The following is a 25,493-nucleotide window of genomic DNA, read 5'->3' as shown; positions in this document are numbered from 1 at the left end:
GGACTTGGATTTTGTGCAACTGTGAAAACCGCGGGGTTCGGTCTTGAGTCGTTTCCACTCCTGTTACATTTTAACCTAGTAACTGGGCCTTGTGTAATTCACACCAACCAGCCCCGTCGTCGTCGTCGGGCACTCCGCAAGTCACGGTCACTGTGGTTCCGCGGGGTGGGGGGTTGGTTCTCAGAAGCTGGCATTCAGAGCCCAGCAGCTGCAACGTGGGGGTGATGTTTCTTCAAACGCTAAGAAGGCCAGCGAGCTAAAAATTGGGTAACTTCGTGAGGAATTCGCAGCTCTAGGGCGGGGAGGTGATTTGAGGGAAGCCCCGCCCCCTGGGGACCCAGCGTTGCCAAAATCTCTGTTCCCGTCTGGGGAACCCGGCTCCAGCCAGCTCAGCTCAGTTCTAGGCGTTAAGGCTGGCACGCGCGGGGCCTGCAGAGGGACTCAGGGGCACAGGCACGCTTGGGGCCACCGGGCGCAGCACACACGGCTGCTGAAATGCCCCGTCCCTGCCGGCACCTCCCTGGGCTGGGTAGCAGGTGCAGGCCACGTCCACACGCGACCAGAGGGCGAAGGGCGCCGCAGAGGGGACCAGTGTCTGTCTATGGGGGAGGGGCAGGAGCCTTCTCTCGCGGACCGCGAGGAGGCCAGGCCAGGCAGGGGCGGAGACCCCGCCAGACACGGCCGCTCCGGCCTGCGGGTGCTCGGTGTCCACGTGCGTCTGTGCGGGTACAGGCTCACCTGCGAGAACAGCGCCCGTTTGGGGACATTAGGCCCGCCCTAGTCACACAGGTGGCGCCGGGGGCTCACAGAGAAACGCGGGGAGCGCGTCTTGGTGCAGCGGACTGCCCGAGGTGGAAACTGAGTCCGAGTGGCTCTGCGGTGACGCGGCTAGACCCCCGAGATGGGTGGGGGGGAGTGTGTGAAAAACGCTTTATTTGGGGAACCCCAGCACCAAAGTTTTCTCTGTCCCCGGTGGCGCCTCCTGACTGCATGGCGTTGGCGCGGCCCGCTGTCGCCCCCTCCGCGGCAGTCCCCTCGCGGCCCCCGCCTGGCCCCCGCCTGCGGGCCCTGCGGAGGAGGCGGCCCCGCGGCCGCGTCACGTCTCCTTCGCGAGCTGCACCTCCGCCACCGCGCAGTCCTCCTCCGCGTCCTCTCTGCTGGCCTCCCAGGGCATCTGCGCGGCGAGGGGGCCTCTGTGAGTCGCTGCGCCCCACACAGGGGGGCGACTCCGTTTCCCAAAGTCGCAGCGGCCCGAGACACCCTGTCCGCGCTGGCCTGGGGCTCCCGGCCCCACCCGCGGGGGGACCAGGCCCGGGGACGGCGGTGCTCGCGGTAGGGGGGACCAGGGACGGCTGCGCTCGTGACGGGGGGCCGGGGCGCTCGCGGGGGGGGGGGGAGGGTGTGTGGGGGTGGGGACCAGGGCTCGGGGACGGCCGTGCTCCGGGCGGGGAGCCTGGCCTCTCGGGACCCGCGTCCTGCAGCCGTCCCCCGCGCCCCGCCTCCGGGCCAGGCCGAGGCCACCCGAGTCCCCGGGACCCCGTGACGGCAGTGCGCACAGCGTACCAGCTTGTCGTGCGGGAAGTCGTCGCCGATGGGGTCCTTCATGCGGGGGATGGGGGGCAAGAGTCTCTGCATCAGCGAGAACCTGGGGGAGGGAGGAGACGTTCGGTGCCCGGGAGCCAGCACCGCCGCCGGGCTGCTGGGCGGGGACGCAGTGTGTGCTGACAGCCGCAGCCAGGTCGCACGGGATAAAGACTCCGACCGCTGCGGGAGGGGTCGCTGTCGTCCCGCCCCGAGGCCCAGCTCGGCCTCAGTGCTCCTGGGAGGCCCAGCGGGAGCGGGAGGGGGGGACCCAAGGCGCAGAGCACTTCGTGGTGTGTGGCACCGGCGGGGCAGAGCGCCCGTACCCGGTGGTGATTAGGGCTAGGAGAGCTGGCACCTGCTGGTCATTAGGGTTAGGGTGAGCTGGCACCCGGTGATGATTAGGGTTAGGGTGAGCTGGCACCTGCTGGTCGTTAGGGTTAGGGTGAGCTGGCTCCCGGTGGTGATTAGGGTTAGGGTGTGGTGGCACCCGGTGGTGATTAGGGTTACGGTAAGCTGGCACCTCGTGGTTGTTAGGGTTAGGGTTAGGGTGAGCTGACACCTGGTGGTCATTAGGGTTAGGGGAGCTGGCTCCTGGTGACCGTTGCATAAACTCTGGGTCAGGATCTTGGGTGAAGGGTTCACTATCCTTCTGCCACGGAGCCCATTTGAGAGATGACCAGGCAGGAAGCCCCGCAGGGAGGAGTCACCTCCTGTGATCACCCGGGTCCTTCCCGACAACGGGTGTGCCCCCTCACAGCTCCTGCCCTTCTGTCCAGGCTGTGACCTTAGCCCAGGTGCCCCAGACCAGAAGTGAAGGTCCTCTGCCCTCCCACCTCTCTGCCCCTGCCTCCACCAGGGGACACCCATGTCCCCGCCGGGAGCTTCTGGGTGTACAGGAATTGGGCAGTGGGGCCCTACGGGGAATCGCGGGCTGCCCAGACCACGCAGCTTCCCGGAAGTGCCGGAACACCCAAGCGAGGGCGGTGCGCGCTCACCGTCTGCAGACGAGCAGCGCCAGCAGCAGGGCCAGCAGCGCGCCCAGCACGGCCAGCAGTGATGTCCGCAAGGAACGGGTGTGCGCGTCCTCCTCTGGGTCACACACTGGGGGTGGGGGCGAAAGGTCACGTCTGGGACCGCCCTAGGGTGTCCAGGGGTGCTTGGGCCCAGCCGGGCAGCGAGGGGCGCGGCCAGCCCGGCAGTGAGAGGGCCGGTCTGGTTTCCCACGTGGACCCCGCGTGGGTAAGAGCGCAGCGCGGCCTCGCCCGCACGCTCAGGGTCCTCTGTGGGGTCCAGACGCACAGGGGCGCAGGGAAGGGGGGCCCCTCCTCTGGAGCGCGGAGGACCCGCAGTGAGAAGCCGGCTACTCTCCCACCCTGGCTGCGTGCAGGGGGCTCCGGGTCCCCCACCCGGGGGCGCGCGGCTCCCACCCTGGCACCAGGCGCGCGCGGAGGGCGTGCACTCACCAAAGCGCCGGGGCGCACTCCACTCGCTCAGGAGTCGGTTAAACTCCTCCCGCACTCTGATTCTCACCGTGTAGGAGCCAGGATTGGGGAGCATGAAGGAGGTGTGTTCTTTCACGTTTACCTTAAAAAAGAAAAAAAATAGGCCGGGCGCGGTGGCTCATGCCTGTCATCCCAGCACTCTGGGAGGCCGTGGCGGGCTGATCGCTTGAGGTCAGGAGTTCGAAACCAGCCTGAGCGAGAGAGAGACCCCCGTCTCTACTAAAAATAGAAAGAAATGAATTGGACAGCTAAGAATATATAGAAAAAATTAGCCTGAGCGGTGGCGCATGCCTGTAGTCCCAGCTACTAGGGAGGCCGAGGTGGGAGGATCGCTTGAGGTCAGGAGTTCGAGACCAGGCTGAGCAAGAGCGACCCCGTCTCTACTATAAATAGAAAGAAATTGGCCAACTAATATATACAGAAAAAAAATTAGCAGGGCATGGTGGCGCATGCCTGTAGTCCCAGCTACTGGGGAGGCTGAGGCAGGAGGATCGCTTGAGCCCAGGAGTTGGAGGTTGCTGTGAGCGAGGCTGACGCCACAGCACTCACTCTAGCCTGGGCAGCAAAGTGAGACTCTGTCTCAAAAATAAATAAATAAATAAATAAAAAATCAGGTAGAAAAGGCCGTTCCTGGCGGGCAGGCGCAGGAGTATGCGCTGAAACGTGCCCCTCTCCAAACTCGAGTGGGGAGTCCAGGCCCCCCACGACCTCAGAACGGGGCCGCCTTTGGACGTAGGGTGATTGCGGATGGAATTACTTAGGATGAGGACGTCTTGAATCTAATACAACTGGTGTCTTTATTAAGGGAAATTAGACAAAGGCGAGCACGCCTGAGGACGTGGCGTGAAGACTGCAGGGAGGCCCGGGAAGGAGCCTCCCCTGGAGCCCGTGGAGGGAGCGCGGCCCCGAGACCCCTGCGTCCCACACCCCCGGGCTCCGGGACCGGACAGCATAGATTTCTGCCGTTTAAGCCACGTGGTTTACAGTGGTTTGTTAAAGCAGCCACAGGAAGGATGGTAAGTGTCGCAAGCATATTTGGAAATAGGGTCTCTGCAGATGTGATTAGTCAAGGATCTAAAGATGAGACCACCCTGGATCAGGGAGGGCCCTAAATGCAACGACAGGCGTCCCCGTGAGAGACGGCAGAGGGGACGCGGACGTGGAGGAGAAGCCACGTGGAGGCAGACGGAGGAGGCAGAGGCGGGAGTGAGGCTGCGGCCACAAGCCCAGGGACGCCTGGAGCCCCCGGGAGCCGGGAGAGGCGGGAAGGAGCCTCCCCTGGAGCCTGCAGAGAGAACTGGATGCAACTATAGAGGGTGGTACTGTGGTTCCCTAAAAGACAAGTCCGCATCCCGATCTTCACAGCCTGTGCCAGGGACCTCGTGTGGAAACAGGGTTAGGGCCACGTGACAGCTCCAGGCACCTAGAGGTGCTCAAACATGGAGGCTGCCGGCCAGGCACGGCGATGTCTACGGTCGTCCCTGGGTGGGGGTGGCACAGGTGGGGCCCCGGTAGACCCCGTCGTGGCCTGTCATGAAGGTGGCTCTGGGCATGTAGTTCTGGAGGGGGTGTGGATTACAGAGGCGAGCGGGCAGTGACTGCAGAAAGCACTTGCCTGCCAAGGGGCCACCTCCTCACTGGGCGCGTGAGGGCCGAGGGCGGCAGAGACAGGCAGAGAGAGAGAGGGAGGGAGAGACAGAGAAACAGAGACACACAGAGAGAGACAGAGAAACAGACACACAGAGAGAGAGACAGACAGGGAGAGAAAGAGACAGAGACATGCAGAGAAAGGAAGACAGAGAAACAGAGAGAGAGAGAGAGAGAGAGATACAGGGAGAGAAAGAGAAAGACAGACACATGCAGAGAGGAAGAGAGAGAGACAGGGAGAGCAAGACAGACAGACGTGCAGAGAGAGGAAGAGAGAGAGAGACAGACAAGGAGAGAAAGAACAGAGACATGCAGAGAGAGGAAGAGAGAGAGACAAAGAGACAGATAGGGAGAGAAAGAGACAGACATGAAGAGAGAGGAAGAGAGAGACAGACAGAGACAGAAGAGAGAGACAGACAGGGAGAGAAAGAGACAGAGAGATGGAGAGAAAGAGATAGAGGCATGCAGAGAGAGGAAGACAGAGAGATATATATAGAGAAAGAGACAGACAGAGACATGCAGAGAGGAAAAGAGAGAGACAGCGAGAGAGAGACAGAGACATGAAGAGAGAGACAGAGACATGAAGAGAGAGACAGAGACATAGAGAGAAGAAGAGAGAGATAGACAGGGAGAGAAAGAGAGACATGCAGAGAGAGAGACAGGGAGAGAAAGAGACAGAGACAGCAGAGAGAGGAAGACAGAGAGAAAGAGACAGACAGAGACATGCAGAGAGAGGAAAAGAGAGAGACAGGGAGAGAAAGACAGAGACATGAAGAGAGAGGGAGAGACAGACAGAAAGATAGACAGACAGAGACATGCAGAGAAGAAGAGAGAGACAGGGAGAGAGAGAGACAGAGACATGCAGAGAGAGAGAGACAGGGAGAAAAAGAGACAGAGACATGCAGAGAGAGGAAGACAGAGAGACAGAGACATGCAGAGAGAGGAAAAGTGAGAGACAGGGAGAGAAAGAGACAGAGACATGCAGAGAAGAAGAGCGAGAGGGAAGCCCTTTATCTAGACTTGTCTTCTCCGAGTGCAGGGGCCATCGGGGGGCTCACCGCGGGCAGGCCTGGGGCGCTCCCCCAGTGCATGGGCCGCCTGGGTGCAACCCTTTGCCTGTGCAGGGCAGAGCCCCCATGGGGCGGCTTGCTTCTGCCGGCCACCTGGCCCCGGCCACCACCGGACTAGGGTGCACCGAGCTTGGGTGGCACCCAGCAGGCTGTCGTGCTTGGCGCGGCATATCTGAGGCTCCGTGTCCCCGCCCCTCCCCGTGGGGATGCAGAGGACAAAGTGCGGGGCCGGGACACTCACCGTTTCCATGGCTGCAGCCCCCGCGCTCTGCAAGACACAAATCAGACAAGCCTTTCAGCGCCGGGACTCCTTCCTGGCCCCCTTCCTCACACCAGGATGTCTCTGCCAGGAAACCAGGGAAGCCGTGGGGGCTTTCAGAAGGTCCCGGGTGGCAGGGGGTGCCTGAGAAAACGTTTCTCATGGGCCACTGGCAGTCTACACTGGGCCAGCAGGGAGGGCGGCTGCTGCACCAGACTTAAAGCCTGGCTACGACTCCACCTCGTGCTGCAGCTTTGCCCCGCAGCCTCTAATCCACCAGAGAGAGAAAGAAGTTTGTTCTGTCAGACAACTGACTTGTTTGAAAAAAAAAAAAAAAAGAAGTTTGTTCTGTATCCATCCAGAAAACAAAACCATATAAAAATACTAATTAGCTAAAAAATACTTGGTAATATATATATATAAAAAAACACTTCTAGCAGATTTAGGTTTACAGAAAAATTGAGTATAAAATAATGACTATTTGAGTATAAGAAATAAATAAATACAACATAAATAACTAAAAGTAAGAAATAAAGTAAAACATTTAATTATAAAATAATTAGGGACTGAGTATAAATAATAATAATAGTAATACATGAATAATGTAATACATATAAGTAAATAATGGAGTATAAAATATCAATTAGCTTGAAAATAACTGATCATTTAAAAAAATTAATAGGCTCTTTTTTAAAGCAATTTTAGATTTACAGAAACATTGAGTCCAAAGTAATTATTGCACACAAAAAATAAATGCAATAAATAAATAAACATAATACATAAATATAAATGAGTATAAAATATCAATTAGCTCAAAAATTCTTGGGCTTTTTTTCACATTAATAGACTTTTTGGGGGGCAGTTTTACATTTATGGAAAAATTGAGTATAAAAGAATCAGTAATTAAAAATAATAAATCAATAAGTATAATAAACAAAAAAATAAACCATTCAGTATAAAATACTGATTAGCTCAAAAATAGTTGATAATGTTTTAAATTTAAAAAATTTTTTACTTGGGTATAATTTACATAGAGTACTGCATGTTTAAAGTGCTCGCTTTGGGCTGGTTGAGGAGGCTCATGGCTGAAATCCCAGCACTCTGGGAGGCCAAGGCAGGAGGATGGCTTGAGGTCAGAAATTTGAGACCGGCCTGAGCAAGAGTGAGACCCCGTCTCTACTAAAAATAGAAAAATTAGCCGGGCGTGGTGGTGCACGCCTGTAGTCCCAGCTACTGGGGAGGCTGAGGCAGGAGGATCCCTTGAGCCCAGGAGTTGGAGGCTGCAGTGAGCTAGGCTGCTGTATGATTTGCTGAGCTTTGCCAAATGGGGCACACGGTGAAACCACTCATTGCTCCCAGGCTCACCCCACCAAGGAAATCGCCGACTTTGTCCTTGCCAGTGCTTGCTTTCCATTTCACCCGACCTAATGGGCGTGCAGTGGGGTGTCGATTTGCGTGTGTCTGATGACTAAGGGCATTGAACGTGTTCATGTGTTTATTGCCCGTTAAAAATGTTTGGTGGGGAGGGAATATGTTTAAACCATTTGCCCATTTTTTCCCCCTGTAGACCTCATTTAACTGGATTGCCCATTTTTTTTCCTATCCTAAATATAAGTTCTTTACCGGACGTATATAGTAATATTTTGCATATTTCTTTCCATTCTACAGCTTGCCTTTTTGGTTTCTTTCTTTCTTTTCAATTTCCTTTCTTCCTTGACACTTTCTAAAAATTTTTCCTAGAGATAGGGTCTCACTATGTTGCTAGGCTTGTCTCAAATTCCTGGCCTCAACTCATCCTCCCGCCTCAGCCTCTCAGAGTGCAAGATTTACAGTTGTGACACACCATACCTGGCCTTTCCGTTTCTTTTCTTATTTTTTTTTTTTTTTGAGACAGTCTCACTCTGTTGCCCAGGCTAGAGTGCCGTGGCATCAGCCTCACTCACAGCAACCTCAAACTCCTGGGTTCAAGAGATCCTCCTGCCTCAGCCTCCCAAGTAGCTGGGACTACAGACATGTGCCACCATGCCTGGCTAATGTTTTCCATATATTTTTAGTTGGCCAATTAATTTCTTTCTATTTTTAGTAGAGACAGTGTCTCGCTCTTGCTCAGGCTGGTTTCGAACTCCTGACCTCGAGCAATCCTCCCACCTCGGCCTCCCAGAGTGCTAGGGTTACAGGCCCTTCCGTTTCTCAATGGTACCTTTAACCAGTCAACATCTCTAGTTTTGCTAAAGCCCCCTTTACGAAACTTTTCGTGTTTCATACTTTTTATGTCCTATCCGAGGAGACTTTGCCTACCTACCCCAAGCCCCTCCCTGGAGCGCAGGTTGTTGAGCCAGACTTTACCTTCTGTATCTGAAGTTCGTAGTTAAAATCGCGATTGAAATGGCTTAACATTTTCCACTCCATGAAAGCATGCGTTTGATTACACTCGGCGGTAATGTTGGGAGGAGTTAATTTCTCTAGGATGGGGGGCAGGGGGAGGGGAAGAAAAAACTTCTATGAGTAAACCCAAAAAAATAATTTTTTTTTTTTGTGGAGACACTTTAAAATCTGCCTTGTACGAATCTGGGGGTGGGAGATGGGGGCAGAGGGGAGAAGGCCCTTCCGGGGTGGAAGAACAATGGGCAGAAACACTAACAGAGAGAGAGAGAGAGAGAGAGAGAGAGAGAGAGAGACGCAGGACACACCCATGTTGGGACCATTAGCGTCTGAGCCTCAGACGTGAAACCAGGTCTGGAGACCCCGGCTGCCCCAGGAGACCCTCCCCAAAAAAGCTCCCTTCAGGGCCGGGCGCGGTGGCTCACGCCTGTCATCCCAGCACTCTGGGAGGCCGAGGTGGGAGGATCGCTCAAGCTCAGGAGTTGGAGACCAGCCTGAGCAAGAGCGAGACCCCCGTCTCTACTATAAAAACAGAAAGAAATTAATTGGCCAAGTAAAAACATATAGAAAAAGAAAAAGTTATCTGGGCATGGTGGTGCATGCCTGTAGTCCCAGCTACTCTGGAGGCTGAGGCAGGAGGATCGCTTGAGGCCAGGAGTTGGAGGTTGCTGTGAGCGAGGCTGACGCCACGGCACTCACTCTAGCCCGGGTGACACAGTGAGAATCTGTCTAAAAAAATTAAAAAGCTTCCTTCAGCAAACTGTGCGTCCGCCTTCTTACTTGATGGGGCGGCTCCCAGAATATCTATCCACTTTGCTTCCCCCTTTTGCTAATTCATGCACCATGGATTCCACGCCTGCCTCAGTTTACCCAGAGGCATGTCCAGTCCTGCACGTGCAGGTCTGGCTGAGAGCAGGAGCCCCTAGCAGTGGTGAGGGGTGAAGGCAGCTGCCAGGACCACACTCCCTGCCTGCCTGCCTGCAGGTAGCTGAGGGGGCCTTGGCCACCACATGACGCCCCCGATCCCGCGTGACAGGCCTGGAGGCCCAGTGGGCCCACGGCTCTGGGTGAGGGGGGTGTCCGGGACCAAGGGGAGACTGGCCAGCACCTCTGCAGACAGTTCTGTGGCAGGGTGAATTGGTGTCCCCCCGAAAACACTTACCCACCTGGAACCTGCAAATCGGAGCTTATTTGGGAATAGGGTTGTTGTAGATGGAATTAAGTTAAGGACCTTAAGAGAAGATCCTTCTGAGCCCTGAATCCAACGGGCAGTGTGGTTAGGGAAGACACAGACGCGGGGGAGAAGCCACGTGGAGGCAGACGGAGGAGGCAGAGGCGGGAGTGAGGCTGCGGCCACAAGCCCAGGGACGCCTGGAGCCCCCGGGAGCCGGGAGAGGCGGGAAGGAGCCTCCCCTGGAGCCTGTATAAAGAGCTGGATATGCCTGTCGTAGATCAAACTGTGCCTTCCCCGACTCCACCAAGATGTGCCCTCATGCTAATGCCCAGAACCTAAAAAGAGAAATTATTTGGAAATAGGGATCTTAGCAGAGACACTTGGTGAAGGACCCCAAGGTGGGAACCCCCTGGATTAGGGTGGTCCCTGAATCCAGTGCCCAGTGTCCTTACAAGGGACAGAAGAGGAGACACAGATGGAAGTTAGGGGGGTAGGGGAGACAGAGACAGAGAACAGAACTAAGAAACAACTTTCCTTCACGCCTGTAATCCTAGCACTCTGGGAGGCCGAGGCGGGCGGATTGCTCGAGGTCAGGAGTTCGAAACAAGCTTGAGCAGAGACCCGGTCTCTACTAGAAATAGAAAGAAATCAATTGGACAACTAAAAATATATATACAAAAAAATTAGCCGGGCATGGTGGCGCATGCCTGTAGTCCCAGGTACTTGAGAGGCTGAGGCAGGAGGATTGCCTGAGCCCAGGAGTCTGAGGTTGCTGTGAGCGAGGCTGACGCCATGGCACTCACTCTAGCCTGGGCAACAGAGTGAAACTCTGTCTCAAAGAAAAAAAAAAAACTTTCCTAAGATAGTTCTATAAACCAAGTGTGTCCGTTCCAAAATTCCCATGTTCAAGCCTTCACCCCCAAGGAGATGGTGTTGGCAGGTGGGGCCTCTGGGAGGTGACGGGGTCCTGAGGGTGGAGCCTCCCGGATGGGACCAGGGTCCTTATAATAAAAGGGACCCCAGAGAGCTCCCTCCTCGCCCCTTCCACCACGTGAGGACACAGCGAGAAGGCGCCGTCTGTGAACCAGGAGGTGAGTCCCCGCCGGACACGGCCCCTGCCACGCCGGGATCTCGCTCTTCTAGCCTGCAGAGCTGCAAGCAGTGGGCGCCTGCTGTTTACCAGCCGCCCCGTGCGCGGCATCCAGGACGGCAGCCCGAGCTCGGGCGGCGGCAGCAGCAGCAGCACCCCGGAGCTGAAGGAGGTGCAGGCGGTGAGGAAGATGCGGCCTGCCCTCACTCACCGATTTCACACAGCGGCTTGAAAATCTCCGTGCAGGGGACGCGGGCGGCTCCGCTGCTGCCGGTAACCACGAACAGGAAGGCTTGGAGGTAGCCGGACACTCTGGAGATGTCGTCGAAGCGACAGCCCACGTGTGTTCCCCGGGCGTCCGTGTTGTAGCGCGCACACCTGTGCCGCGCCAAGGTCCTGCGGCAGGTAGACAGGTGCGGGGATGAGCCGGGGGGGACTCCCCCCTGCGCGCGCCCGGACCGCCGCCCGCGCGCCCAGGCCCACACCTACTTCCCGTCCTCCAGGTAGAGCTCGTACTGCACGTCCCGGGGGGCCGCCCGGCCCGCCGCCCACGCGCACGTCAGGACATCCACGTCGTGCACCCGGCAGGACAGGTTCTCCGCGGCTGCGCCGGGTGTGTCGCCTGGGCTTCCCGGGGCAAAAGGCGAAACCGAGTCAGCAGCCCTGCAGAGTAACTGACGCGCGCGTGAGGGTCGCGCTCTGTGTCCTCAGGCCCCCGCGGATCCTCGCGCAGGTGTGAGACGTCCCGCAAAGACGTCCCGCAAGGCCCTCTACCCGGTTTCCCCCCGCGGATCCTCGCGCAGGTGTGAGACGTCCCGCAAAGACGTCCCGCAAGGCCCTCTACCCGGTTTCCCCCGAGGATTCCCACGCAGGTGTGAGACGTCCCGCAAAGACGTCCCGCAAGGCCCTCTACCCGGGTTCCCCCGCGGATCCTCGCGCAGGTGTGAGACGTCCCGCAAAGACGTCCCGCAAGGCCCTCTACCCGGTTTCCCCCGCGGATCCTCACGCAGGTGTGAGACACACCGCAAAGACGTCCCGCAAGGCCCTCTACCCGGTTTCCCCCCACCGGGAACGTCCTGCATTGCTGTAGTTCCGTGTTTCCCCCAAAATAAGACCTTCCCATACAATAAGCCCTGGCAGGATGTCTGAGCATGTGCGCCATAGACGCCCCACCTCGAAAATCAGCCCTGTGCATAGCTATGAAAATAAGCCCTAGTGATGGGCGTGGCTATGAAAATAAGCCCTAGTGGTGGGCGTGGCTATGAAAATAAGCCCTAGTGGTGGGCGTGGCTATGAAAATAAGCCCTGGTGATGGGCGTGGCTATGAAAATCAGCCCTAGTGATGGGCATGGCTATAAGAATAAGCCCTAGTGATGGGCGTGGCTATGAAAATAATAAGCCCCAGTGATGGGCAGGGCTATGAGAATAAGCCCTAGTGGTGAGCGTGGCTATGAAAATCAGCCCTAGTGGTGGGCGTGGCTATGAAAATCACCCCTAGTGGTGGGCGTGGCCATGAAAATCAGTCCTAGTGGTGGGCGTGGCTATGAAAATTAGCCCTAGTGATGGGCGTGGCTATGAAAATCAGCCCTGGTGATGGGTGTGGCTATGAAAATCAGCCCTGGTGATGGGCGTGGCTATGAAAATCAGCCCTGGTGATGGGCATGGCTATGAAAATCAGCCCTAGTGATGGGCGTGGCTATGAAAATCAGCCCTGGTGATGGGTGTGGCTATGAAAACCAGCCCTAGTGGTGGGCGTGGCTATGAAAATCAGCCCTGGTGATGGGCGTGGCTATGAAAATCAGCCCTAGTGACGGGCATGGCTGCACAGTGCATCTGCACAACCCGTGCGTGTCGTCGCGGAGCGGGAAAGAACACGAGCAGCCCTTCTCATCCGCCCCGTGAGAGCTCTAGTGCTCCACAGGAGAGATCGGGGCCGGTGGCTGTAAAGGAAACAGAGTCTCGAGACATTCGGGATGGGATTCGGGGTCTGGAGAGTGAGGATGATGTTCCAGAAGAAGACGACTTCACTGTGTTTGAATCAACGTAGATGGTTGTACCGTACTTAAAAAAAATAAATAAATAACACATCCCCTGAAAATAAGCCCTACTAGAGTGTCTTCTTGAGGAGAAATAAATAGAAGACCTTGTCTTGTTTTCGGGGAAACACGGTATTAAAACATAACGGCTCAGCCGGGAAGCTGATCTGGACACGCTCAAGGTATCCACGGTTTCATCCCTGCAAGATCTCCCCAAAGTGCGTGGTTTGGGCCACCCCTCCCTCCCTCCTTCCCTGCAGCCCCTGCTGAACCCCGCCAGTCACGAGCCTGTTTCTCCTTTCCACAATGTTGCCGTTTCAAGATGGTTATCTCTACGAGCTGCCATCGTGTGCCTCCCCCCCGCCCCCCGGGGCTGTCTTTTTCCTCCCCTCGGCAAGAACCCTTGGAGGTCCCTCCGAGGCATGGGTGACCACTTTGACCTTAAGCATGCGGGCCGCCGACTGAAATGCACACGTAATAAGCCCGTCCCGTCACCTGGCTCGGGGAACAGGATCCACGTGGAGAATGGCGGGTGGGTCACCGTGACCGTGTAGTTCGTGGCTTTGCACGGGGAGCTCCACGCAAAGAAGCAATAGCTGTTGTTGACCGCCTGAGAAAGACAGGAGAGCGTGCTTGTTGTTTAGGTAACATACGTCGCCTGATATTAAAGCTTCGATTTTTTTTTTTTAAAATAAAGGTACGATGACTTGTATATGAATAATTCCACTTAAGACTAAGTACAGGGAGATGTTGCTTTTGCAAGGATAGAATCATAAGGTAAATAACAAAGGAAAAAAATTGAAAGACAGTGAAACAAAAATTGAAGCTTATGCAAAAAAAGCAAAAATGAAAGGGAAACAGCCTCATAGAAAATGTTGATCAAAATCATGACATGTAATCTCGGTATCCACATTGTATAATAGCTTAATAAAAAACAGAACATCAACTCTTTTTTTTTTAATTTTTTTTTAATTTTGAGACAGAGTCTCGCTCTGTTGCCCAGGCTAGAGTGAGTGCCGTGGCGTCAGCCTCACTCACAGCAACCTCAAACTCCTGGGCTCAAGCGATCCTCCTGCCTCAGCCTTCTGGGTAGCTGGGACTACAGGCATGCGCCACCATGCCCAGCTAATTTTTTCTATGTACTTTTAGTTGGCCGATTAATTTCTTTCTATTTTTCGTAGAGACAGGGTCTCACTTTTGCTCAGGCTGGTCTGGAACTCCTGACCTCGAGCGATCCGCCTGCCTCGGCCTCCCAGAGTGCTGGGATTACAGGCGTGAGCCACTTTGCCCGGCATAGATTTTTTTTTTTAAATAAAGGTACGCCGATTTGTATACAAATAATTCCACTTAAGACTAGATACAGGGAGATGTTACTTTTCCAAGGATAGAATGATAAAAAAAATAACAAAGGAAAAAATAGAAAGACAGTGAAACAAGAATTGAAGCTTATGCAAAAAAGCAAAAATGAAAGGAAAACAACCTCATAGAAAAAATTTATCAGAATCGTGACATGTAATCTCAGTACCCACATTGTGTAATAGCTTAATAAAAAACAGAACATCAACTCTTGCATGGGGTAATAGGCAAGAGCATTAATGTATACACAAACAGAAACAATATATATTTAACCAAGTCTACGAAAAACTCAACCAGGCAAGTTATTAACCACTTCGGGACCAGCGCCGACAGCCACAGATGAACGCGCACAGCGACTTTAGCCAACAGCCGTGATACGACTCTTCTAATTTTTCATTTATCAAAATAACATTGTGTTGGAGTTCAAAACCAGCCTGAGCAAGAGCGAGACCCCGTCTCTACTATAAATAGAAAGAAATTAATTGGCCAACTGATATATATATATAGAAAAATTAGCCGGGCATGGTGGTGCGTGCCTGTAGTCCCAGCTACTCGGGTGGAGGCTGAGGCAGGAGGATTGCTCGAGCCCAGGAGTCTGAGGTTGCTGTGAGCGAGGCTGACGCCACGGCACTCACTCTAGCCTGGGCAACAAAGCGAGACTCTGTCTCAAAATAAAATAAAATAAAATAAAAATAACATTGTGAACATTTAAAAATAACGTAATGGAAAGATATATGCCTATGTTACATATTCGGATTGACATGACAAGCAAAGCTGCCTGTAAAGTGAAACAAGCTTCCGGTGCTTTCAAGCTTTCCTCGTCACCCAAGAGCAAGACTGCCCCGTTGTCAATGCACAGCACAGACCGCCGTGCTTACCGAGGTGGTTAAAAACCTACTGAAAAAAACGCACGTGAGCCTATGAGAAAACGTGTACGTAGCAAATCCTCATTTAGTGTTGTCGATGGGTTCTCAGAAACTTCAGCTTTAAGCAAAATATATTTTATTTTATATAATAAATCCATCTATTGAATAAATACGATAAAATCCATTCCGTCGTAGGCTATTTGATATAAACAAGAGGTCAAGTTCCTACGGCTTATTTTCTGGTCACAAAAAAAAAAAATCATCAAACTTATAAATAAGGACGAAAACATTTCCAACATTAAACATCGAAATAGACTCGAGCTATACCTACATTTAGTAAAGATTAATAAAAACACGTTAAGATATTTGCCCTGTTATTCCACTTAAGGGCACGATCCCATCACAGGGGGCTCACGCACACACCCACGCTCGCTCAGACTAGAGTGATATAGACCCAGCCATTCGCCTAATGGGCTCAGCTTTGGGATGTGTGGGGGGGAACCGGGGCACCCCAAGAAAACCCACATAATCTTGTGCGGAACGTGCAAACCCAGATAGCAGCCCCCGCCGGGAACCACATTTTTGTTTTTTTCTTGTCAATGTTATGCCAAAACGGCGTGGAATGGAACAGTGCTACTCGAGGACCTGCCGTACTTGTGCGTTTTTGGTGCTGACATAAAACTTCCTCAGATGACTCATGTGGTGTCAGGGGATCTTCCACGATTGCTCAGCTACGTCGTCAGCAGAGAGCGAGGTCCTCAGACCTCACACCCCGCCCGCTTGCTCAGAACTTGTGTGGTTAGAGTTTTAGTTCTCACTCTTAACGTGAACAGACAGTCAGAGGTGGTCAGACTTCTGGGAAAGGTCTCACACTGTGAGAGAGAGAGAGAGGCCAAAACAAAATGAACGAAAAAAAAAAAAAAAAAAACCGGAAGGGAGGAACGGGAGATTAGGCGTGGAGAAGAAAACCTGTTGAAACTCACCCCTGATTCTCTGAGAGCACTAAGAAGAGACAGTTCAACCATGAAACAAGAACAGGATGCTGTCAAAAAGGAACATCCAAAGAAGCACACACTAAAAAGCCCTAGCCCTCAAAGTGGATATGTTTGGAGACGGGTCTTTAAAGAGGCAATTAAGGTAAACTGAGGTCACTAGGGTGGGTCCCAATATACAACAGGACTGGTGTCCTTATAAGCAGAGGAGATGAGCACACAGACAGGCACAGAGGGACGACCCGGGAGGACACAGGGAGGAGACGGCGTCTACACGCCCAGGAGAGAGGACCCAGGAGGAAGCAGCCCTGAGACCCCTGCATCCGGGACGTCCAGCCTGCAGGACGGGAGAGAGCACACGTCTGTTGGTTAAGCCGCCCGGTCCGTGGGGCTCTGTTGTGTCTCCCCAAGCTGACTAAGGAAAGGTTGGAGATTTGGGTCGTATGGAACCCAGGCGGCAGTCTGAGGAGACCGGCTGTCTTCTCGGGGAAGCTCGCTCTGGTCCGGCGAGACACTCTGAGGTGTGAGCAGCCGGGTCCTCACCGTGGGACGGGGCACCGTCCCCTAGCCCCCTGCACCCCGGAGAAGATGGCAAGATAGAGGACCCGGAAGGATCGGGGCTGAGGAGCAGGCTTCCCGAGTACCGTTGTTGGGTTCTGCACCTGTGACACCTCAGCCACGTCCTCGAGAGCGTGCACCATCTCAGATTCCTGAGCCCGTGTGCTGCGAGCGACCCGCCCCACCTCCCTCAGCCCGTGTGGATGTAGAACCCAGACGGTCCTGAGGCCGTCCCCCAAGGACAACACGGAAACATCTAGCGTGCCCACCCGAGGGAATGTGCTTACCCGCACGGGTGGTCTTGATTCTCTCGTACAACTAATCCTGGTGACATTGCCACTAAGGTCCCAGGTCAGCCGTTTAGTTTCCGGGTCCATCCGCAAGTTCTTGATCGGCGCGTTTGGATCTAAAACGTTAACAGAGTTAGCATGAGCCTTAGGAGTTAGGAGAGAGACACGCAAATCTTAAAACACCGTATTTATGTGCTTTTTTTTTTTTTTTTTTTTTTTGAGACAGAGTCTCACTCTGTCGCCCGGGCTAGAGTGAGTGCCGTGGCGTCAGCCTCGCTCACAGCAACCTCAAACTCCTGGGCTCAAGCGATCCTCCTGCCTCAGCCTCCCGAGTAGCTGAGACTACAGGCATGCACCACCATGCCCGGCTAGTTTTTTCTACATATATTTTCAGTTGGCCAATTAATTTCTTTCTATTTTTTTTTTTTTTAGTAGAGACAGGGTCTCGCTCTTTCTTGCTCAGGCTGGTCTCGAACTCCTAACCTTGAGCGATCCTCCCGCCTCGGCCTCCCAGCATGCTAGAATGACAGGTGTGAGCCACCGCGCCTGGCCAAAACAGCGTCTTGATGGGCACTTCCCTGCCCCCAGCCCCTCTGAGTCAGCCAATTCCCTTGGTAGGCGGCAGAGCTCGGCACAGACAGGTGACTGCCCTGAGCTGGCAGGTGCCGTGAACCAATCGCACCTGGTCACTCTGGTTAGTCTCCCTGGCGAAGGTGTGTTATCACCTTCCCAACGGTCGGGGGAAGAAAAGTCAGCAGAATACATCCAGTGTGCTGTTCTTGTTCATGCAATACTCACCTGTCACACCTAGGTCACCTCACAGGCTGCTGTTTTCACGGGGAACCGAGAACAAACTCTGCCTCAGACATTGGGTTCGGTCTCCTACACACACAGACTGTGATTTTCGAATGGCAGTTTAAAAATTGCCATTTAGCCGGGCGGGGCGGCTCACGCCTGTCATCCTAGCTCTCTGGGAGGCCGAGGCGGGCGGATCGCTCGAGGTCAGGAGTTCGAGGCCAGCCTGAGCAAGAGCGAGACCCCGTCTCTGCTATAAATAGAAAGAAATTAATTGGCCAACTAATATATATAGAAAAAATTAGCCAGGCATGGTGGCGCATGCCTGTAGTCCCAGCTACTCGGGAGGAGGCTGAGGCAGGAGGATCGCTTGAGCCCAGGAGATTGAGGTTGCTGTGAGCGAGGCTGACGCCACGGCACTCGCTCTAGCCTGGGCGACAAAGCGAGACTCTGGCTCAAAAAAAAAATAAAAAAAAAATTGCCATTTATATATACAGTAGTGCTATATACATATTGCTTCAGCACACATAATATATATATATAGCACTATATACATTGCTTTAGCACACATATATATAACACTATAATACATATTGCTTCAGCACACACACATATATATATATAGCGCTATGTATATATACTGCTTTACTTCATAAAAGATGAGAGGTGGTCATTACACAACCATATGCATTTTCTTACACAGTTCTCGTGCTGTTTAAGCAATGCTCATAGTGTTGGAAAACCCCCAAGACCATGCACATTTGGATAAATATTGAAGTGTGATCAAAACGTTCATACTGGCACCAGGGTGTCTATCCAAAGGAGGTCTCCCTCAGCAATCACGGGGCTGAATGTATTCCATTAACGACTCGGGATAAAGATGCAGAAGACGGAATTTAATCTCCTTTTGCCAGTAACCCAAAGCTACGAATATGCGCCAGTTATCTCTTAATCCTTTATCTTTGATCCGTCACTCAGACAGAACTCAGAGGCAAAGCCTGTTTGTAAACTTATACGTATCACGATTATTTATCAAGATCGACAACCTCGATTTTATAAGCAAGAACCAAACTGTACGAATATCTCAGTCTCTGCCATTATTTCCTCCTAACTTTATAAGGATAATTTATTCCTCAAAAAAAAAATATCCTAGAGAAAATTCTCATAAGAATTTCAAATGTACCATTTAGCGGGTTCTTCTTATGCCTCAGAATTGACTGTTACTTCTGCTAAAACAGTGTCAAACCTCACTAAAATAGAATAAGTGTTGGAGCAGGAAGTATTTTTTAGCACATTTTATGATATCTTGTGTACAGACAAACATAGAAACTGTAACCGTGAGACAACAATACATTTCTGATTTTTGAGCTGCCCGGCTTATAGCGCTTAGTTGCAGCCGCTGTTTTTTTTTTTTTTTTTTTTTTTTTCTTTCTTTATGAGACAGAGTCTCGCTCTGTCGCCCGGGCTAGAGTGTCATGGCATCAGCCTCGCTCACAGCCACCTCAAACTCCTGGCCTCAAGCGATCCTCCTGCCTCAGCCTCCTGGGACTACAGGCATGCACCACCATGCCCGGCTAATTTTTTCTATATATTTTTAGTTGGCCAATTAATTTCTTTCTGTTTTTAGTAGAGACGGGGTGTCTCGCTCTTGCTCAGGCTGGTCTCGAACTCCTGAGCTCAAGCGATCCTCCCGCCTCGGCCTCCCAGGGTGCTCGGATTATAGACGTGAGCTGCCGCGCCCGGCCCAGCAGCTGTTTTTTATTTTATTTTTTATTTTTTTAATTTTTTTTCTTAAATTTACAACATATGTGCAATAGCAGCTGTTTTTTAAAAAGGAATGTTTGTGTCTGTCCCACGTTATTAACCATGATGATTGAATAGTCTGTGTGTTACCGGGAGGCTAAAGAGATGCTGTTGCACCCATCATTGTAAATGTATGTCACAGTGGAGAGAGAGAGAGAGAGAGAGAGAGAGCGCGTGGGATGAAATTGCTGCCCCCAAACATATGTTGTCCTTCAGGTTTTAAAATTTTCCTCCCTCACCTGAGGATATTAGAACGACATAGATGTTTCCCTCTTCAGTGAGACGTGTAAAAATGTACCAGGCAGGCCGGGCTCGGTGGCTCACACCTGTGATCCTAGCACTCTGGGAGGCCGAGGCGGGAGGATCGCTTTGAGCTCAGGAGTTTGAGACCAGCCTGAGCAAGAGGGAGACCCCGTCTCTACTAAAAAAAAAAAAAAAAAAAAAAAAAATAGAAAGAAATTAATTGGCCAGGTAAAAATATATAGAAAAAAAAAAAAATTAGCCGGGCGTGGTGGCGCATGCCTGTAGTCCCAGCTACTTGGGAGGCTGAGGCAGGAGGATCGCTTGAGCCCAGGAGTTGGAGGCTGCTGTGAGTGAGGCTGATGCCACGGAACTCACTCTAGCCCGGGCAACAGAGGGAGACTCTGTCTCAAAATAAATAAATAAAAAATATATATATATATAGTGGGGAGGTTGGATGTGCCCAGACACGGAGGTTCAGCGTGTGTGACGTGTGGATTCTCTCACCGGGCACGCGTGGGGCCTCCCTCTGGACCATAGAGAGAACCTCTCCTGTCCTTTGCCCTCGGCTGCTCTAACCAGCCCAGGGCGGTCCCCTCAACACACGCGTGTTTTAGCGATGGCGTGATGCCTATGTCCAAATTTCTCCCTCCTAATAGGGGTGGTGGCTGCGTGTCACCCTAATGATTCTGCGCTAACCCGGTCGTCTGCACGGACCCGGGGGCTGGCCGTGCTGGTGTGGGGCCCCCTCTAACCGTTTTATCGTAACCTGATTATCTGCAGAGACGCGGTCTCCAAATAAGGAGACGTTCACGTTCGTAAGCACCGGGCACTGGGATTTCGACATGGTTTCTGAGAACCCTATCTAGCCCGTCACCGGGCCCGCTTGGCAAAACAAAGACATTTATTTGTGTGCTGGTCGGTTTCCGTAATACTGCAGCACAAACAGGGAGGAGTGAAAGAACAAAAATTTCCTCTCCCAGGGCTTGGCTCTGGCGGCCAGAAGTCTGACATGATGGAAAAGGCGTGGCTGCTTCCGTCTGGGGGCTCCAAGGGGTGACCTGGTCCCCGCGTCCGTCCCCCTGGGTTGTGTTGGCTGCCGGCAATGCTGGCTTCCCCTGGCTGTAGCCTCAGCCCTCCGCTCTCTGCCTCCACCTCCACGGGGCCTCCTCCCTTTGTGTCTAGATTTCCCCTTTTTATAAAGATACCAGTCATGTTGGATTCAGGTGTCACTCTAGGCCAGTAAGAACTCATCTTAACTTAAGTACTGGCCGGGCGCGGTGGCTCACGCCTGTGATCCCAGCACTCTGGGAGGCTGAGGAGGGAGGATCACTTGAGGTCAGGAGTTCCAGACTAGCCTGAGCAAGAGCGAGACCCCGTTTCTACTAAAAATAGAAAGAATGAACCGGGCATGGTGGCGCACGCCTGTAGTCCCAGCATTCTGGGAGGCTGAGGCAGGAGGATCGCTTGAGCCCAGGATTTGGAGGCTGCAGCGAGCTGTGATGACGCCACTGCACTCCAGCCCGGGCAGCAGAGCGAGGCTCTCTCTCAGTTAAAAAACACAAAAATCTAAAACTTGACTGGCTACATCTGCAAAGACCCTATTTCCAAATAAAGCCACCTTCGAAGGTGCTGGGGTTCGAACGCCCACACGGGGCTTGGGGAGACGCTGCAGCCCACGACAAGGGTCTGCGCGCCACCCTGCCCAGAAATAAGCCGGGACACGCCGAACACAGTTTCCTGCCCACGGATAATGGCAAAGGGAGGGTAGCCAAAGGGAGGTCCCCCGGCCTGCAGGGAACGTGGCCAGGGGCACAGGGGTGTCTCTGTGTCCTTCCCGACAACTGCACACGAATCTCAGTGGTCTCGACATGCACAGGTTTCACCGCACACGGCGACAGGCCCGCCGACCCCCGCAGTCCCCTCCCGCACCTACCCGGGCCGGTGGGCAGCAGGCAGCACGCCGGCGTCAGCAGCATCGCGAGCCAGAGGGCGGCCATGGCGGCCGCGGCTACCGCGGGAGCAGGCGTGTGCTGCGGGAGGCAGAGGGGGCCGGTGAGGGGCAGCGCGGGGCTGCCGGGGCCGTGGGGGTGCACAGCTTGGGGAGCAAGACGCTCGGGGTGCACAGCGCTCCCTGCAGAGGGAGGCTGCCTCGCAGGAGCATGTGTGTGCCATGTGCACTGCGCACATGTGGACTTACATGTGTGTTCCGGTGTGCAAGTGTGTATGTGCATACATGTGTGTTTGTATGTGCACATGCATGCATGCATATGTGTGAGTATGCACGTGCATACAAGTGTGCCAATGCATGTATGTATGTGTGCTCGTGTGTATACATATGTCTATTTTGCAAACATGTATATAAACAGCATGTCTACTTGCATTGCACACATGTGTATACATGAATATGCACTGTATGGATGTATATGTGTACACGCCTGTGTATATGTGTGTATGTATGTGTGTCCATGTGCCTACACATGTGTACATGACCATGCATGTTTGCTAGTGTGGATGCATGTGGATGCATGTGTGCACATGTGTGCACGCGTGTATGTGAGTTCATGTGTGTGCATATATGTGTTTGTATTTTGCAAACAAGTATATAAATATCTGCATGTGTGCTTGTATCTGTGCATCTGTGTATCTGCATGTGCACACATGTGCACACACGAATATGCATGTGTGTGGATACACATGTGTGTACATACCTGTTTATGCGTGTGCATGTGTGCACACGTGTGTGCATCTATGTGCATGTTTGTGTATGCGTGTGTGAACAAATGTGTGCATATGCATGTGCATTTGTGTGTGCAAGTGTGCGCACGCACGTGTTTGCCTGTGTGTGTGTCTGTGCGTGTCTGTGTGTCAGCCCGCTTCGGAACAGCTCCCACCCTGGTGCTCAGCACGCTCTTGGCTCCAGCCCTGTCCGGAAGGCAGGAAAGCACGCGCCACGCTGCAGGCCAGGAAACGCTGTCAAGGCAAAACAGTGGAAGGAAAGCCTCGTTAGAATCCCGAAAGCCCGGCGGGCGGAGCTTCCTAAGTGGGCCGAGTTACCGGGCACTGCGGCCCTGCCTGGAATCCCCCTGCGTCCCTGCGAAGCGCTCGCCCGCAGGCTGGCTCCTGGGGCCCCCACGTGGGCGTCCGGCCGCCCTCTGGGGCAGGGGTCCCCAGGGTCTCCCCGGGCCCCACCCCAGTTATCTTTTGCAGACATTGCTATGCCCCTCGGGCGCCCCTTTGACCTCAGGGTGGAGGCAGAGCAATACCTGGGTCCCCTCTGCTGGGTCGAGGCACGAGGGGGTTGGCAGCCAGCTCGGAGCTGCCACACAGGCCACCCCAGGAGCCCCAGGGCTTCGCCCACCTTGGGGGACGGGCTCAGGGCCGAGGAGCCGGGCTGCAACTCTCCCTCCCCAGCCCCTGCCAGGCCGAGGCCCCCATGGGGGTTCCCCACTCCGGGGCTCCAGGAGGTTTAGCACCGCCACAGTAGGAGAGGCAGGCCTCCTGCGGGGACCAACGTTCACACACGTGTGACACTGTGCCCCGGCACTAAAACCGCCCCTTACGGAACAGGGGGCCCGTCTCCCAGTGGGTGAGACCCAGAACTCTTTATCAGGCCCCGAAATCATCTTGTCACACAGGGACTCCGGGAGGAAGGAGGGTGGGACGTGCAGGTGCAAAATTTAAGGAGCCACCTCCAAACCCCTTGTTGCCATAAATAAAATTTTGATGCTTTTTTTTTTTTTTTTTTTTTTTTTGAGACAGAGTCTCACTCTGTCACCCGGGCTAGAGTGCTGTGGCGTCAGCCTTGCTCACAGCAACCTCAAACTCCTGGGCTCAAGCGATCCTCCTGCCTCAGCCTCCCGAGTAGCTGGGACTACAGGCATGCGCCACCATGCCCAGCTAATTTTTTCCTATATAATTTTAGTTGGCCAATTAATTTCTTTCTATTTTTAGTAGAGACTCTTCTATTTTTAGAAGAGTCTTGCTCTTCCTCAGGCTGGTCTCGAACTCCTGACCTTGAGCAATCCTCCCGCCTCAGCCTCCGAGAGTGCTAGGATTACAGGTGCCTGGCCGGGACCTGCCGTCTGGGGCATTTCGAGTCTCCCTAACCTTTGAGAGCCACAAACGACAAACACTCTGTCCTGGGTGGTGGGGTCCCAGCCCCAAACCAGCGCCCCAGCCGGCAGCAGGACCAGCTCCACCCGACAAAAATAGAACCACCGCCGCCTTGCGTGCCTACATTTTCTGGGAGCCCCATTCAAGAATGCAAAGGAAACAAAGCCATAAAACCAGTGAAATTCATTCTAATCCCATACGCTATTTAACCCGAGCCCCCTAAACAGGACCACCCCAGCTTATAACCAACGTAAAAACCGCTGATGGGATCTCGAGCACTCTCGTTCGGTGCCGAGTCTTTGCCTCTGGCGTGTGTTGCCCACGGACGGCACGTGGCAGCCAAGCCTGGCCACGCAGAAATGCCCGTGGCCGGTGGCTGGGCTGTGGCCGACCTGAGTCTCCAGGGAAACCCGGAGACTCACCCCGCCTGGGACCCGGGATCTCACCTGGAACTCGGATGACAGTCCCGCCACGTGGCTCTCGTGGCTCGAGTCCAGTTGCTCCCGGGGGCCCAGCCCCGAGACGGCCGTCCAGCTGTCTTCCCGCCGGGGCCAAAGGAAGTCGCCCCACAGAGAAACGAAAGCTCAGTCGGTGTCCGTGCCCAGCTGTTTCACAGCCTCCCCACCCCACAAAAGCCACACCCACGGGGGCCCCGGCATGACAGGCGCCCGCCACGGACCCCTTACCCCTCCCCGCGGGGCGGAGACTCGGGGTCACCCCCGGTGACTTTCCCGGAGCAAACCCTCTTCGGAAAGGCTCAGTTTCCTGTTCCAGTTTTCCTGGCACTGTATCCCCTATAGCCATAGCTATAATCGCCGCCCGCCGCTCGAACGCGGTTGCTCAACTTCCTGCTGTGGGACGTGCAGCCCGACGGGCAGGAATAGATGGGGGTGCCAGGGGTGCTCCGGGCCCCGTCCCCCTCTGGGACAGGGAGGTGACCCCCGTGCCCTGCGTGACATGCCTGCGTGCAGTTTACTGGGGTCATGTCCAGCCCTGGCAGCCCGCGGTACTTCAAATCGCTGCAACTGGTCGTGTCTCTTTGCACAGCCAAGTGGCTCTTACACACGCACACCCGCCCCCCCAGTCCCTCCTCTTTCCCGCCTCTGCCCCCACGCCCCGGCTCAAGCCCACACGCCTCCCTGCAGCCCGCACCCCGAGCCCGGCTCATGCCGGGGCCCCGGCCGTCATGGGCTGAATGTTGTGTCTCCCCCCCACCCCCCCTGACCCCGAAATGTGTGTCGGCCTGGAATGTCACGGCCACACGGCCTCATTTGGAAAAAGGGGCGGTGCCAGTAGAATTCCTTAAGATGACACCATCCCGGATTAGGGTGGCCCAAGTCCAATGTGACAGCTACCGTGTTTCCCCGAAAATAAGGCCTACCCATAAAATAAGGCCTTAGCAGGATGTCTAAGCATTTGCGCCATAGAAGCCCCACCCTGAAAATCAGCCCTGGTGATGGGCGTCGCTATGAAAATCAGCCCTAGTGATGGGCGTGGCTATGAAAATCAGCCCTAGTGAGGAGCATGGCTATGAAAATCAGCCCTAGTGATGGGCGTGGCTATGAAAATCAGCCCTAGTGATGGGCGTGGCTATGAAAATCAGCCCTAGTGGTGGGCGTGGCTATGAAAATCAGCCCTGGTGATGGGCATGGCTATGAAAATCAGCCCTGGTGATGGGCGTGGCTATGAAAATCAGCCCTAGTGATGGGCGTGGCTATGAAAATCAGCCCTAG

The 25,493-nt window shown here is 54.0% G+C and overlaps 1 protein-coding gene across 1 annotated transcript; it reads right to left on the bottom strand.

The window, feature by feature from the left end:
- Window positions 1-913: 913 nt before the first annotated feature.
- On the bottom strand, window positions 914-24,396 carry IL3RA (interleukin 3 receptor subunit alpha). Its single transcript, XM_012763662.3, has 13 exons — window positions 24,207-24,396; window positions 22,539-22,617; window positions 21,581-21,677; window positions 16,804-16,922; window positions 13,240-13,354; window positions 11,198-11,330; window positions 10,920-11,104; window positions 8,409-8,524; window positions 6,045-6,071; window positions 3,048-3,168; window positions 2,580-2,685; window positions 1,564-1,645; window positions 914-1,174 (listed from the first exon to the last, which is right to left on the bottom strand). Exons 3-13 carry the CDS (start codon window positions 21,642-21,644, stop codon window positions 1,097-1,099), a joined length of 1,146 nt encoding a protein of 381 aa, XP_012619116.1. The 5' UTR covers window positions 21,645-21,677; window positions 22,539-22,617; window positions 24,207-24,396; the 3' UTR covers window positions 914-1,096.
- Window positions 24,397-25,493: the final 1,097 nt, after the last annotated feature.

This window comes from Microcebus murinus, chromosome X (assembly GCF_040939455.1).
Source record: "Microcebus murinus isolate Inina chromosome X, M.murinus_Inina_mat1.0, whole genome shotgun sequence".
NCBI lineage: Eukaryota > Metazoa > Chordata > Mammalia > Primates > Cheirogaleidae > Microcebus > Microcebus murinus.
Note: the sequence above shows the minus strand (reverse complement) of the source record. Positions and strands in the feature narration are given on the sequence as shown.